The sequence below is a fragment of the Sebastes umbrosus genome, chromosome 13, assembly GCF_015220745.1.
Source record: "Sebastes umbrosus isolate fSebUmb1 chromosome 13, fSebUmb1.pri, whole genome shotgun sequence".
Classification (NCBI taxonomy): domain Eukaryota; kingdom Metazoa; phylum Chordata; class Actinopteri; order Perciformes; family Sebastidae; genus Sebastes; species Sebastes umbrosus.
Window position 1 is genome coordinate 13,035,477 of NC_051281.1, and position 15,642 is coordinate 13,051,118.

The 15,642-nt window shown below is 39.3% G+C and overlaps 3 protein-coding genes across 4 annotated transcripts; 2 read left to right on the forward strand and 1 right to left on the reverse strand.

Annotated features, from left to right (window-relative positions):
• The first annotated feature begins 104 nt into the window (after nucleotides 1–104).
• ercc1 (excision repair cross-complementation group 1) lies at nucleotides 105–3,288 on the forward strand. The gene is made up of 9 exons (XM_037789307.1): nucleotides 105–324; nucleotides 492–941; nucleotides 1,375–1,478; nucleotides 1,679–1,778; nucleotides 1,990–2,066; nucleotides 2,369–2,468; nucleotides 2,587–2,658; nucleotides 2,773–2,841; nucleotides 2,935–3,288. The coding sequence occupies exons 1-9, from the start codon at nucleotides 193–195 to the stop codon at nucleotides 2,995–2,997; spliced, it is 1,167 nt and encodes a 388-aa protein (XP_037645235.1). The 5' UTR covers nucleotides 105–192; the 3' UTR covers nucleotides 2,998–3,288.
• Nucleotides 3,289–5,522: 2,234 nt separating this feature from the next.
• On the forward strand, nucleotides 5,523–13,447 carry prmt2 (protein arginine methyltransferase 2). The gene is made up of 9 exons (XM_037790557.1): nucleotides 5,523–5,805; nucleotides 5,896–6,087; nucleotides 8,093–8,254; nucleotides 9,696–9,860; nucleotides 9,990–10,165; nucleotides 11,054–11,183; nucleotides 11,281–11,417; nucleotides 11,629–11,794; nucleotides 11,977–13,447. Exons 1-9 carry the CDS (start codon nucleotides 5,716–5,718, stop codon nucleotides 12,007–12,009), a joined length of 1,251 nt encoding a protein of 416 aa, XP_037646485.1. The 5' UTR covers nucleotides 5,523–5,715; the 3' UTR covers nucleotides 12,010–13,447.
• Nucleotides 12,945–15,585, reverse strand: LOC119500707 (oocyte zinc finger protein XlCOF6.1-like). 2 transcript variants are annotated; one of them, XM_037790558.1, is made up of 2 exons: nucleotides 15,203–15,585; nucleotides 12,945–14,671 (listed from the first exon to the last, which is right to left on the reverse strand). In XM_037790558.1, the coding sequence occupies exon 2, from the start codon at nucleotides 14,639–14,641 to the stop codon at nucleotides 13,598–13,600; it is 1,044 nt and encodes a 347-aa protein (XP_037646486.1). In that variant the 5' UTR covers nucleotides 14,642–14,671; nucleotides 15,203–15,585; the 3' UTR covers nucleotides 12,945–13,597. The 2 variants fall into 2 exon arrangements, with proteins under 2 accessions (XP_037646486.1, XP_037646487.1); XM_037790559.1 differs by having other exon boundaries at nucleotides 15,370–15,584.
• Between the last annotated feature and the right edge of the window lie 57 nt (nucleotides 15,586–15,642).

Below are 15,642 nucleotides of genomic sequence, written 5' to 3' on the forward strand. Positions count from 1 at the left end.
TTTTTGCCTAAAATGTCTCTTTTGATAGTAAAGGTTGCTGACCCCTGGTCTAGAACAAAGCATCTGAATGAAGATGGTGCAGTAGTGGACTAGCACCAGAAGATGGTAGCTATGCAACATAACGGTTTCCGGCTGCCGTAAAACTTCCGAAGAAGAAGAAGGATGTGTTGTTGCTGTAGCTCCTGTAGCTAGATGTCAGCAGTTGGCAAGGCGAGAGGATATAGTGGTTATGTGTTACTTGAAAAGTCTTCATCAAGTAAAGAAATGAAGAAGAGGTTTAACATCAACCTGGACGACTCTGCTTTCGCCAAAGAAAGAACACCAGTGGGTATTTGTGCTAGAATTATAACTTCTTTAAGAGGGCCAGCTAACATTAACTAGCTTTCCAGCTGGTAACTAACTAGTATTTTCAAATTCAAGTAGTTAAATGACATGATTAATTTCATAATTCTTGACTCTCAGATTAATATTTCCATGTGCCTGTATTCCAGCTAACGCCTCACTTTCAACCTTCATCATCCAAAGGAGGACAAAACGCCTCATCTTCATCTTCATCTTCAGCAAAGCCTGCTGCTGAGCCCCTGGACCAGCCCTTCTCCTATGCAGAATACATTGTGCAAAGTAAAAGCAATGTGGCTGCTCCTATTCACAGAGAGGGTCCCTCCAAACAACTCAGGACTGAAGGTGCTGGAGCTACCAGTCTGAAGCAAAGTGAGTCAGATTCAGGGTCATCTGCACCAGCAGGAGGAGGGTGTGAAACAGGTCAGGAGGACTGTGCTAATGGGACTGAAGGTGGATCTGAAGGGGGGAAGAAGAGCGAGGAGACACAAGTGGCTGGCACACACCAAAAAGAGGGGAACTGTCATGGTGCAGATCCAAGCCTTAGTCTGGGTCCAAAACCAGTGGGGTCTGGGAGCAGCATTATAGTCAGTCCTCGACAGGTACGTATCAACATGTATGTGCCTCTTGAGTTACAGCAGGTGTTAGATTTGTGCAGGAAATAACCAACTCTCCCCAGCCATACATGGTAAATGGACTTGCATTTATATAGTGCTTTTCTAGTCTTCCGACCACTCAAAGCGCTTTACACTACATGTCAGCATTCACCCATTCATACACACATTCATACACTGATGGCAGAGGCTGCTAAGGTGCCAACCTTGCCCATCAGGATCTGATCTAAATACTTCACACACCGATGGCTATGCCTCCGGGAGCAAATTGTTTTACATCCACCCATCCTCTGCACATTCTTATTCACATTCAGTCAGTTACTAGGTAAAGTTTGCTGATACCCATGTTTCTTTATTACCTTGCAATATTTTGACTGTCAACGATAGGTATGTCATTGCATATTTACTTGTACTAATTCAGAGGGGAAATCCCATCCTGAAGTTTGTGAGGAGTGTCCCCTGGGAGTTTGGAGATGTTGTACCAGACTACGTCTTGGGACTGACGACTTGTGCTCTCTTCCTCAGGTGGGTTTTTGTGCCTCAAGAATAGTGTGTGTGTGTGTGAATGTATGTGAGATGAAGACACGGTGTTTGCATGTGTATGTAGAGAAGCAAACAATATTTATTAATTCATATTTGATGTGCAAAATGCCCATTTTTCATGTTTGTTTTTTTTTCCCTCTCTTGTATGTTGCTGTGATGCTGTTTTTGGGCCTGTCTTAAAGTCTGAGGTATCACAATCTCAATCCAAACTACATCCACGACCGTCTCAAACAGCTTGGACAGACTTTCACCCTGCGAGTGTTACTAGTACAAGTAGATGTGGTAAGTAAAAAGATGTTTTAAGGTCAATATCATTACTAATTTTCCCTTACAAAGTGCTGACAATTTTTTCTTCAAATACTAGACACTGTATGAGAGACTGGTTCAAAAAGCTTTGTCAGGACATCTACAGAGATGTCTATAGCCCCAAGTTCCATTTATAAAGCTTTAAGAAGTAATGTAGTTTTTCTCACTGACTGGTTTTTCGTCACAGAAAGATCCTCATCATACGCTGAAGGAGCTGGCTCGCATCTGCATCATGGCTGACTGCACACTCATCTTGGCTTGGAGGTAAGACCTGCAACAGATTGCCAATAAGACTGAACAGTTAGAAAAAGTGTGTAATCGAAAGATGAAGTCTGATATTCTGTTTTTTTTAACATGTTATGCCTCTTTGGGTTTGTGATGGGTATTTAATGTCTTTTCATTCTTCAAGAATTTAATTTTAACATTCGAGATATGTTGTTTTATTCTGGCCAGGATCAATGGATTTAAATTAGCCTTCTGTTGATCAGGGAACATTGCGCCTGATAATAAACTAATAAAATGAATAAATAAACATAACTAATATTTTCTTCATGTTGATTTGACAGTTCAGAGGAGGCAGGACGTTACCTGGAAACGTATAAGTCATATGAAAAGAAACCAGCAGACGTACTGAAGGAGCAAGTTGAAAAGAACTATCTGTCAAAGGTGTGTGGATTTGCCGTTTTCTATTTGAAGACTGTGAGGTCCATTGATGTTTTTAATGTGATCAATTTGCCAATTTCAAAAATATGTAAGAAATTTTAACGTGATTGACCAATTTAAGGTTACGGATTGCCTGACCACTGTGAAGTCCATTAACAAGACTGATGCCATTACTTTGCTGTCCACTTTCTCAGTGAGTACTACTACAGCGAAAGTTCGTCCTCAGATTGCTGCTGCTGACTTTATGGTGTACTCTGAATTAAACTTTTCATACTGAGATGATGAATTGCCGTGCTTTTTTTTTCAGTCTGTAGAAGGAATCATCAATGCCTCTAAGGAAGACTTGGTTCTCTGTCCAGGCCTTGGACCACAAAAAGTGAGTAAAAATACATGTGCACCATATGAATATATATACAGAAGGTAGATGGAACATTTCTTAAATTACCATGTTGACATTTTGTGCTTGCAGGCACGACGACTCCATGATGTGCTACATAAGCCCTTCCTCAAGTCAAAGACAAAAGATAGCTGAAACATTTGACATGCTCCTGAGAAGAACTGTATAAAGTTGGTCGTCATGTTGAGCAGCATGCAAACACACATACGCTTCAGAGGACTGAAATAAATACTATAAACGCTCTTGATTTACTGAGGTGAAGAAAGAAATGCGACTCTTCTGAGACTGAGAATCAACCAGGGGTGTTTTAACTCTAGCTGTTAGACACTGATTATGTACTTTATTGAGTTATGGTTTGATATCATGTCAATGATATGTTTATTGTTGAATACATTTAATGAAAATAAATATTTTTGTATTTTTGTATCCTGTAATCCTGTACTTTAATTATTTCGTAGTTACTTTATTTTCAACGAGAAATAACCAGGAGTGCTTAAATGCCTTGCTTTTTCACAAAAACTAGGGATAATTGAATATAACACTGAAATTAAGCTTTTTGGTGGGAGAGAGAGGGGATGATACCATACCTTGGGCTGGCACTAAACTGCTGAATATGTTACAGATTTGGACTGTTTTACTGTATAATAACTCAAGTATACATTACTTGAATGACTAATGACTTTTGAATATGAAAAAAAGTAGTAAAATTACTCTAAAAAAGGAGTAATATAAAAGCAGTAGTCCTTGTTTTTAGCAACCTTTCTTTATGTGCTGAATAACAGTGGATCTTTCTGAAGAGACCCAGAAGCTGTGCTGCCTTTAAGGACTCCTCCGAGATTCCCAATACCATATTCGGAAGTCAACCATAAACTGAATATAAATACATTATTGCAGTGTATGAAGTGTCACAATTGTACTTGCTTTTTAGTGCTTTGAAATAGGTGTAAGATGACTACTTGGAAATAAAATTGGCTATGGTGGAAAAACGATAAAGAGAGATACGATATTAATGAGAACCAAACTAATATTGACACTAATTCAAAAATAAAACATTTAACGTGGAGTGTAAAACATTTGCTATACGCAGTTCCATAACCGCATTAACTTAAATGATCGCCATAAAGAGAACTCAAAGTTTTTTTTTGGACTCCAATTCAATTCAATTTTGCTTTATTGGCATGACTGTCAAATGAACAATATTGCCAAAGCGTCAATTCAATAAAAAATAAAAATAAAAAAAGAACAAAATAAAAACAAAAACATATATACAATTCATTAAGCAAATTACAATATATAGATATTTAAAAAGAACATGTAAATGGAAGAAAACAAAGTAATTAATGTGTGTTGTGTCAATAAAACAAACAAACAAACAAGAAACAATTAATAACAATAAATTGCAATATCAAAGGATAAATGTAAAAAAAAAAAAAACATGAAGTAGAGGAGTAAATAAAAGGAAGAGTGAGTTACATCTATTATGTGTTGTGGTGGTTGTCTCTTAGGCTGTGACATGCACTGACATATCCTGCAGCTTCTATGGCGATGACACTATTTTCTCCAAGTAGATTTTATTTTGGTCAGAGAGGGAATCAAAATCTTGGAGTTTACATTTTAATTTTTGTAAAGAATTTTTTCCTAATTTCTTCATATGTTTATCGTATTTAACTAGACTAAACAAGTTAATGTCAAACATATACATTTCATATTACATAGCATACGAGTACAAACGGCACTCCGTCTTGTCCAAAACAGACGTGGCTCGGCGTTAACTAATTATATAACGCGGAAGTTATAAGAAAGTGAAACTATAGCTAACGTTATATATAGACAATTAATTTTTTTTTTTTTTTTCATTTCAAAAATTGATATAGAATACAAAAAAAAATAAAGAAAAAGAATGACCATACCAACAAGTGGACAGTCACAAACAAGTGGTATTCACATACATTGAAAAGCATAAGAAAAATAAATTGTCAAACACTTGATGCCTTGATTTACATATTCGAAAAGGAGTGAGAATTTTTTCCTAATTCTTCATATTATGTGCTACATTGTAGCAGGAAATATAACTCCATTATAAACACTGATATTCATATTATGTGCTACATTGTAGCAGGAAATATAACTCCATTATAAACACTGATATTCATATTATGTGCTACATTGTTGCAGGAAATATAACTCCATTATAACACTGATATTCATAGTATGTGCTACATTGTTGCAGGAAATATAACTCCATTATAAACACTGATATTCATATTATGTGCTACATTATAGCAGGAAATATGACTCCATTATAAACACTGATATTCATATTATGTGCTACATTATAGCAGGAAATATAACTCCATTATAAACACTGATATTCATATTATTTGCTACATTGTAACAGGAAATATGACTCCATTATAAACACTGATATTCATATTATGTGCTACATTGTTGCAGGAAATATAACTCCATTATAACACTGATATTCATATGATGTGATACATTGTAACAGGAAATATGACTCCATTATAAACACTGATATTCATATGATGTGATACATTGTAACAGGAAATATGACTCCATTATAAACACTGATATTCATATTATGTGCTAAATTATAGCAGGAAATATGACTCCATTATAAACACTGATATTTCCGACAGCACTTGAAGGCACAGTAACTTATTCTGACGTCAAAACAGGAAGTACTCGTTTCCACGCCACAAGTTGAAGTGTTGTGATGATATTACCGCTCATTTCACAGCAACGTTAGTACACAGTTATTACTCTTTACCTACAGATACACCGGGTTATCTCTCCTAGTAAACCAAACAGCGACACAACTACCCTTCAGACATGCAGACAGAGAAAGAGGATGAGGATGAAGCATCTGTTGAAGAAGAGTATGTCGCACTGTCTAGTTTCACTGGAAGTGGCAGCGACCAGGTTGGTTAGAGACCCACACAGACACCAGGCAGTCATAATAACCGCACAGCTTCACTGGATAGTTGAAGCATGATGTTTTTTGTCCCTCAGCTTACTTTCAGTGTTGGGGACAGACTGCTGGTCCACGCCAAGCCTTCATCAGAGTGGTGGTGGGCAGAGCTGCGTGGGGTCATAGGTTATGTCCCTGCAAGCTACCTGCAACAGGATGCTGCTGCTGCAGAGGAGGAGGAGGAGGAGGACCCATGGCAAGATGAAGAATACTTCGGCAGTTATGGGACACTGGTTAGAGAGCCTGTAAAGCATCATACTGTTTGCATGTCACAACCTAACTATTTACAAGTTGCACAATACAAGACTTTATACTGATTTTCAACCCTGCATGCAGTCATGCATTTCATGATGATAGCTAATAAGATATAAGATAAGATATTCCTTTATTAGTCCCGCAGTGGGGACATTTGCAGTGCACAGCAGCAAAGGGGATAGTGCAAAAAAACAAGATGCATCAGCTAACAGTAAAAAAAAAAAAAGAGCTAAACAAAGTGTAACAAATGATGAGCCATTTAAATAGAAGGAAGTATAAAAATAGGAGCAGTATATACAGTATTGACAATAAACATACTATTAACAAAATTGCACAAGTGGAAGATGATATTGCACAGTGAGAATGAAATGAAATTCCACCTGAAAATATTGCACAGTATGAATTACACCTTAGTAGTAATAATGATATTGCACAGTCATTATACAGTATAGTGCAGTTATTGTCAGTTTTTGGTGTGTAAGTGTAAGTGGTCTACTGGGAGCAGTGCTGGTTGTGGAGTCTGACGAAGAATACTTCGGCAGTTATGAGACACTGGTTAGAGCCTGTAAAGCATCATACTGTTTGCATGTCACAACCTAACTATCTACAAGTTGCACATGCTGACAATACAAGACTTTATACTGATTTTCAACCCTGCATGCCGCCGTGCATTTCATGATGATGATTAATAAACATCAACATGCAGTGGCATTAAACTTACTTGAGTTAATCCATCACAGTAAATATATATTTCCATCGTCGAAGTTGCTTTGCTATAAGGCACTATTATTTGGTGGTGTTTACATTTACAAGAAATGTTGGGTGGAAAAAAAAATCAAAACCCAGAATAGATGTGTAAATTAAAGGGACTGTTTGTAAGAATCAGAAATGCTTGTTAACAGCGACACCTGTGGCCGTTAAGTCAATGAAAGTCAGCGTCAGGCTCACGCTTGTGCTCGCTCTACATAGACATGAACGAGCATCGCTCAAAACAGACAAAAGACCAAAGCTACAGTCTCCCCCGCATCCTCCGACCACAGCCAACACTGTCTGACAGATGGGCTTCACTAGATATAACTTTGCGGATTTGGTGCTTCCGTGTAGTTTGTGTTGGAGTCTTGTCTGAACAGCGTAGCCACACGCGAGCGTGCATGGGACACCGACCCGGATTGATTTATACGTGTAAGAAGTTACAAACAGTCCCTTTAATCCATCACAGTAAATATATATTTCCATTATCAAAGTTGTTATCTTTGTTGTAATGCAGTTGCTATAAGGCACTATTGTTTGGTGTGTCTACATTTACACGAAATGTTGTGAAAAAAAAAAATCAAATCCAGAATAGACGTGTAAATTAAATGTAAAAGGCTGCTGTTCAGCTATTTACTTTCAAAACTTTGCAGGTCAGCATTTCCTTGAATGCACCACGCAGGAAGACACATCAAAACAGGCCCTGCTGTATTACAATGAGGAAATTAATAGTTTATTTGCATCCCCCTTAGTTGTTACCTTAGCAACCAATTACTCTTCCTGGGGCAAAATCTAAAGCTGTGATGGATTACCTTTCAACGAAGTTTTCAAGTCTCTGCAGTTTGTTATCCTGTACTGAAATAAATTGAAAACAACTGCTGCCTGGAAGGTAGAAAATTAAACCAAATACTTACGGCATGCTTTAATCACACAGTTAATGGGCAAAGAACTATGGAAGCCCAAAGTGTTCAATATTAAATAACACATTATTAAATAAATATCCATATGAGTAATACAGATTTAATGTAACCATGAAGGGTCTGTCTGTTTTGATTTTACAACAGCATTTCCACTTTTCATCACACAGTCTTTGTCTTTCAATAATAACACTTTGGGTCTCTAAAACATGCAAAACTGCCAATATCATCTTGATTAAAACATGCGTCATGTCATATGTTGCACTGATTTACTACTCAAGTGGTCATCAGTTGTATTTTATTTTTTTAATCACAGAGGCTTCACTTGGAGATGTTGTCAGATAAGAGTCGCACTGAGGCGTACCGGCAGGTTATTCTCAGCAACAGCGCTTCCCTGAGGAATAAGGTGGTGATGGACCTCGGCTGTGGGACCGGCATCATCAGCCTGTTCTGCGCTCAGCTGGCACAACCCTCAGAGGTAACGTCCAACTGCATGTCTGGTACTGGTAAGGAAGTTGCTCAAACACTGAGGCGGTTTTACAGATTTGGGTGTGTTATTGTTTTAGGTGACCTAATGGTGAGGGCTGGAGTCTAGGGACATCAAGCATCAGACATGAGGCACCAGAATTAGGGACAGCGAGCCAGCTGATTCCACAAAAAAAAAGGACTTTATTTGAAATTAACCTCCTTTTAACTCATCAAGTTGTGGATCGGTATTAAATTCAAAAACCGAGAGATGCATGATATAAAACAGCATTGCACAGGCATGTACTCATTGTACTCATTTTAATTCTCAAAGTCAGATAATATTTAAACACAAACAATATACCAGTCAAACACTGGAACTAGTCATAAAGTGAACAAAGAAACATTAAAGAATAACTCACTTTAGACACACTTGATGAGGATAAGGGAACAGGTCTGGTTAGTGGCAAAGCAAACAGCGTAGTGCTTTCTCCTCCACTCCTAGTTATAGGAGCACTGGTAGAGGACAGATTGAGCTCACCTGGGCCTAGTTGACTCCAGACAGCACAGGTGAGCCTGTGGCTCACCCAGAGCCTGTCAGGGTCATGGCAGACATGGAACGCTTTCTAACAGTTATGCTATTAGTAGCTCACGTAGCCAGTTATACAACTTTTGTCACATATCAGAATCAGAAATACTTTATTGATCCCCAGGGGGACATTTGGGCATTACAGTTGCTCTTTTATAAACAGAAGAAATGTAAGAAAATAGAAATAAAAGGAGTATGTAACATGTAAATGATGTACATATTGCTACAATACAAATAAAATATATCTAAAGAAATATGTACTAAAATTAAAAATAAGAAAATGAGAATATAAAATACGAAATATGTACAAATATTTACATTAAGACGTGCAATACATAACATATAACCACAGTGCAAAAAAAAGTAAATACAAAATGCTGAGAAGTGGGATCTATTAAGTGTGTTAAATATAAATGCCAGAATGGTATAAATAAGAAATGTATAATAATATCTCTTATATTTAAATACTATATAATAATAAGTTTGCAGTAGTACTCTCCAAAACCTGTGAACAGACTTTGTGTAAAATCAGTGGAGTTTTCTTTAACAACAACTTCTCAGCCCATCTAATTCCAATCATTGACATGTTTAACCCCAACATGTTTTTGAAATTAGACATTTGCTTAAAGTAACACTCAGATATCATGACAATTTGTACAATTGAATTTTTACTCAAAAATGTAGCTGAAAGCTCTGAGTACATCTCAAATAATTCCCAAGAAAAATAGCCTGAAATGTGGAAAGCAAGAATCTCACAAGGTATGTGAAACATTGGTATGGCTCTACTCCCATCTGCTGGACAAGGAGTGTAACTATATGGTACAAACAGCATGGTGTATACAGAAGTGTATTTGTGGTATTGTAGGTGTATGCTGTGGAGGCGAGCTCCATGGCGGAGTACACCAGACAGCTGGTGAAGCAGAACGGCTGTGAGGAGGTGGTCACGGTGCTCCAGGGACGAGCTGAGGAGATCGAGCTTCCTGAGCAGGTGGACGTCCTGGTGTCTGAGTGGATGGGGAACTGCCTGCTGGTAATAATGACACTACCATTGCTGATAATACAAGTTGTTGTTGTTAAGATTTAGATGCATTATGTGGAGCCCATCCTGCTCTTCAAACTCTGCAACTCATCGTGTTTCTGTCTCTTTCCTCTGGTCCAGTTTGAGTTCATGGTGGAGTCGGTTCTGCTGGCCAGGGACCGCTGGCTTAAAGAAGGCGGTGTGATGTGGCCCTCATCTGCAGCCCTCACCCTGGTGCCATGTCAGGCCAACAGCTATTACGCAGAGAAGATGGCCTTCTGGGAGCAGCCCTACGGCCTGGACTTCACTCCTCTTCAGTAAGGCCCATTAGTCAGCTGTCATCATCCCCACTTGGTGTCCTTTCAAACAGTTCCTCCCTTTGTTTCAGTTTTCCTCAATACATTAGTCTGTAAACCCTCTGCTCCTGAACTTGGAGAGGGCTGGTGACTAGGGACATGAGGTAACCAGAATTAGGGACAGAGAGACAGATATTGCCACCAAAAATTAACTTCATTCTAGATTAATTTCCACCGTAACATCAAATGGTGTATCTGCGTTAATTACACAAACAAAGGGAGATGCATGACAAACAGAATTGCACATTGCATTTACTCATTGTAATCTTTATTATCAACTCAAAGCAGATAAGACAAAACAACGAGACACAAACAATATTCCAGTTAAATATGGGAATTTGGTCATAAAGAGAACAGACAAAAGACATGGCATTATCAAAGTGATAAACCTTAAAGAATAACTCACTTTAGAAACACTGGATGAAGACAGGGGATCAGGTCTGGCTGGTTACAGGGCAAACAGAAAGGTTCTTCCTCTTCCCCTCTTAGTTATAGGACCACTGATCCTGTGGCTCCTCTCAGAGCTCATCAGGATGATGGCACACTTTCTAACAGTCACCGAAAGAGGGTGCTGATTTAAGAGTTATTTATTCCCTCTATCCCTGAGGGAATGGTTCAAGGTTTTCTGTCCCTTCATGGCGTATGTTAGTATAGAGACAGTTATCAGAATGCGAATTACAGAGTATACCACACACTGTATGGTTATAATAACTATGGCTTACACTCACAGAAATCATTGTTTAATTCTATTACATTTCTTAGTTATGTTATGTGTGCTATTTGTTCTTTTGCCATCTGTGGCAGCATACGCATTCCCCCGTGGTATTGAGTAACGTTTCATTCCTGCAGGCCCTTGGCACAGCAAGAGTTCTTCACCAAGCCCAAGTTCAGCCACCTCATTGAACCGGATGATTGCCTCACTGCTCCCTGTGATGTCCTGTGCCTGGACATGTACACTCTGCAAGTCAAAGACCTTGAGGTACAGAGTGTGCTCCTTTTCTATTACTCATGGCTCCACCCCACACAGCTTGCATTTTTTTTTTATCTAATAGAGAGCCTTGTGTTTCATTTCTCAGGAAATAAAGGGTCAGTTTCATTTTGATGTGGAGAAGTCTGGAGTTTTTCATGGATTCACTGCCTGGTTCACCGTTCATTTCGAGAGCCTGGAGACGGGAGGTGCAACGGTGGAGCTAAACACCGGACCTAACTCTGAGTAAAACAGAAAAAACACTCATAAAGAAGTACAGTTTTTCCACTAACAGCAGTGCTCCTGAGCCCTTAAAGCTGTTTTTAACAGCCCAAACAGATCATTCAAATAATGTTTAAACAATGTCTGAGTATATCTCTGTTACAGGCTGCCTATAATGTTGTAATACTGCAAAAACTGCAATGCAAAACAATATTAAGTACTCTTTTCTCTTCAGGCCAACACACTGGAAGCAGACTCTGTTCATGCTGGACAGGCCCGTTAGTGTGTGTGCTGGAGACTCCATCGGTGGAACCATTCTCCTGCGCAGGAACCCCATCTGGAGACGCCACATGACCGTCACCTTGCACTGGAGCATCAACAGCAGCACAGAGAACTGCCAGGCAAACATTTTATCTTCACTTTGTACTTTGATTTATTGACTACGTCCATAAAGTGTTGGTCGATTGTTTTATTCTCTTTTACAGCCTTTTGGTTACATTTGTGACTCTCATGCAGTGGGACTACATACATCAGCCACCCAAGAGTCCCAAGTTGAGTTGTTTTTTTTTCTCTCTGTCCATAGGTCGGGACAAAGAGTTTCCCCATGTGGAGGTGACAGATTCTCCGTCAGCGGTGGAGATCCACAGGAAAACAGTCGGATACGTCTTCCGTTGAGTTTAGGGTCAGTGAGGTTTCAGCTGTGAGCTGCTGCTGACTTGGAATGAAGTGTGACAGTCAAAGGAGGCTCATCAGACGGGACATGTAGTCCTACAGGCCCAGGTGATACATAGAGCACGCTAGGAACCATGTTATAGGAGCAGATTAACAAAGAAGAAGCTACATGCTAGGAATGAACTGTGGAGCATCACTGTAACTTTGACTAGCTAAGTGGCTTTATAGAAGACAATGACTGATAACTGAAACAACAAACTGTTTTGAACAGATAATTTGTTGTCTCATGGTGCAACAAAAGAAACGGTTTCAGTCCTCCACACTATGCTTTTATGTCTGTTTTTACTCTATGTGCATATTGTTTTACAATACGCATTTACATTGTAATTTGTTCAAGTGCTATACATGCCAATAGGCTTGTATTGGTTTAAGAAAACAACATCAACCATGAATATAATGGTTAGGGCTGGGTGATATGGCCAAAATCTTCTATCCCGATATAAGTCATTTCATATCTCGATAATGATATATATCATGATATTGCATGTTTTCTGGTAATTCAATAAATAAATAGTCAATATGAAATGACCACATGGTGAAGCCTATTTTACTCCTTTGTGAATTAAATACTTGACAAATGAAACGTACAGAGTATTTTATCAATTTAAGAACTTGAGTGCAAAATGAACATAACAGTTTTAAGTGAAATTATGGAAAGAGAAAATAAATATAGGCCTAGCCTATATCAAGATAGAAACAATGTAATTTTTCTATCATTTTGATATATTGTTGGGCTGACCCGAATGCTTCGAAGCTTTGACAGCTGCCGTGATATTCAAACTTCAAATCACTATTAGAATGCTTTGTTTTGTTTTTTTATACATATATTAGTATGTTATAATAATGTATGAATCCCAAAATAGACCATGAAATAAGTAATAATCCCATAATTCATATTCAAAATGAATTATTATTAGTTATTCTTAGACGGATATCGTTTGTTGTGTGTAGAGGTGCGTGTGTGTGCACTAGTGCGGCAGCTTCAAAGCCCAAAAAATTGTATTTGGGACAGCCCTAATTCTGTATATCGTCATATTGCCCAGCCCTAATAATGGTTAGAGATATTTTTCTCTATTTAAAGATTAGAGTGAACGATGTACGCCACTAAAATGTTAAATTACAAGTGTTAATTAGCTTTATGAGCTAAAATAAGCATTAAATAACAACATTACAAAGATAATCATTCACAATAAATTAACAATTCCAAACAAAATAACTGTACAATTAGTAAACTTGTGTTGTACAACAGTATTTTTGGAGTTATTCAACTACATATTAGCTCTTTGTCCCTTTTTCCAATCATGTGTAAACTTGTAACTTTTCATTAGTTCTGTTGGTTTTTGCTTTTCTTTTGAAAATTACATCAACATGACACTACCGTCCTGCAGTTGTTATTAAGTGCTGTGGCAGAACTGTTTCAACACATGTCTTAGTTAAAGAGCATTTTTTTGTCTAGATGCACTCCCTGTTGGTCATGGCTCTGTTTTAATCTTTGCTTTTGCTCTGGAGCGTGTGTTGACCTCCGAGGATAAAGGCTGCGTGGGTGAGGACTCAGGAGGAGGAGGAGGAGGAGGAAGCTTGGAGAGTGGGACAAACTGGGGAGGTTTAACAACTTTGTCTTTCACCTCCTTTGCCACACTTTTATCCCTTTTCTGCCTCAAGTGTTTATCACAGTGGTTCACAAACGTATCCAGCTTGACAAAGGTCTTGTTGCACACTTTGCAGTGATAAGGCCGCTGTCCTTTGTTGAGGCGGATGTGCAGCCTGATGTATGATGATCGTACGAAGGTGCGGCAGCAGACGCCACAGTTCAGATCCTCGGGGCTACTCTGCGTCTTCTGGGGCTGGTTCGGTGCTGGTGGTGCCGGCTCTGGTTTGGCATGCCCAGACGCCTCATCGGCCTTGTGAGAGAGCAGGAGCGACAGAGAGCGAAAACCCTCGCCACACTGCTCGCACCTGTACGACCGCTCACCCGTGTGAAGACGAACGTGTGCCAGGAGCCCGGCCTTCTGCGTGAACGACTTGTCACAGAAGGTGCACTTGAAGGGCTTCTCGCCCGTGTGGAGCCGGCGGTGGGTCTTCAGATGCGAGGCACGGCCGAAGGTCTTGCCACACTCCGGGCATTTGAATGGCCTGTCCCCGCTGTGGATTAACTTGTGCGCCATCAGGTGGGAGGACTGATGGAAGTACTTGCCACAGGTGCTGCATCTGAACTTCCTCTCCTTGTTGTGAGAGGCGAGGTGAAGGGTCAGGTGGGCGGAGGAGATGAAGGTTTTGGAGCACAGGCTGCAGCTGTGAGGGTCCAGGCGGATGCGGCGGTGGGGCCGGTGGCGCCGCCCGTTGGAGAGGCTGCTGGTGCCCGCCTGGCAGGATGGACACTTGGAAGGACCGGCCGCTTTGTGCACACGCTGCTGTTTAGGAGGGGCTGAATCAGAGTCAGGCTGTGGCAGGATGCATCCACAGTCTGAGCAGCAGTGAGCAGTCTGTTGGTCTTTATCACTGCTTTTATCCAACATGGTGCATTCTTTGACACATCATAAGGACATCTGAAAGACATAATGTTTATTATGGTTTACATAGCTCAGGGTAGACATCCATTATATAAAAAGCATACATGTGTCCTATCAGCTCTATTAGAACAAAAAATAACAATAATAATTATAATAATAATACTACAGATCAAAAAATCAAAAATACAAAAGATCAGTGAGTGAAGGGGCGACTACAAAAAGGAATAGAAACAATGGAAGATGTATTCATGGTAGAAAATGAATAGATTAATAAAATTAAAAAATATATATATTTTGGTTGATGTGTATTGTGGATGTAGGTTTGTATGCGTTTTAAATAAATCCAATAATATTACCACTAATAATAATAATAATAATAATAACAATATGCACAGTATTACTATTAATATGTGGAGTAATATGGAGAAATGCCAAAACATAAACCATATGGAAACAGCAAAGGGAAAAGGTAAATACATATGATAGCAGTACTAATAAAGCTGACAAAGAAAAAAAATGGATTATATTATCCTGTACTGTATGTCAGGGCACAATATATAAACTGACCTGTTTTATGGTTGATGAACTGACCAAACCGTAACATGCAAAACCAAGAAATCCACCTTGACAACAGATGAGCTGTATTGTGCAGCAGCCTCCTGGGCCTGGCTGCAACCTGAACAATGAGCTTATTCGATGCTCGTAAAGGCGCACAAACAAAAGATTGTACATACCGTTTTCATTCCTAATAAGAAGATGCGCATGTATCGAGAGTTAATTCAGCTGTAAAGCGCAGTTAAACATCACAATAACAGATAGAAATACAACGGGCGGGTCGCATTTCATGCCCTGCTGTTTTCCTGCAAGAAGCTGCCCGGTTTGGTGACAGCAGCTGCAGCCTGCAGCAGCATCTAGCGCAGTGGAGGAATAACATGATTTATATGTGATAATAATAATGTCGGAGAGGCGCAGGCAACAAAACACTGAGAACAGAAGTGAATATGAAT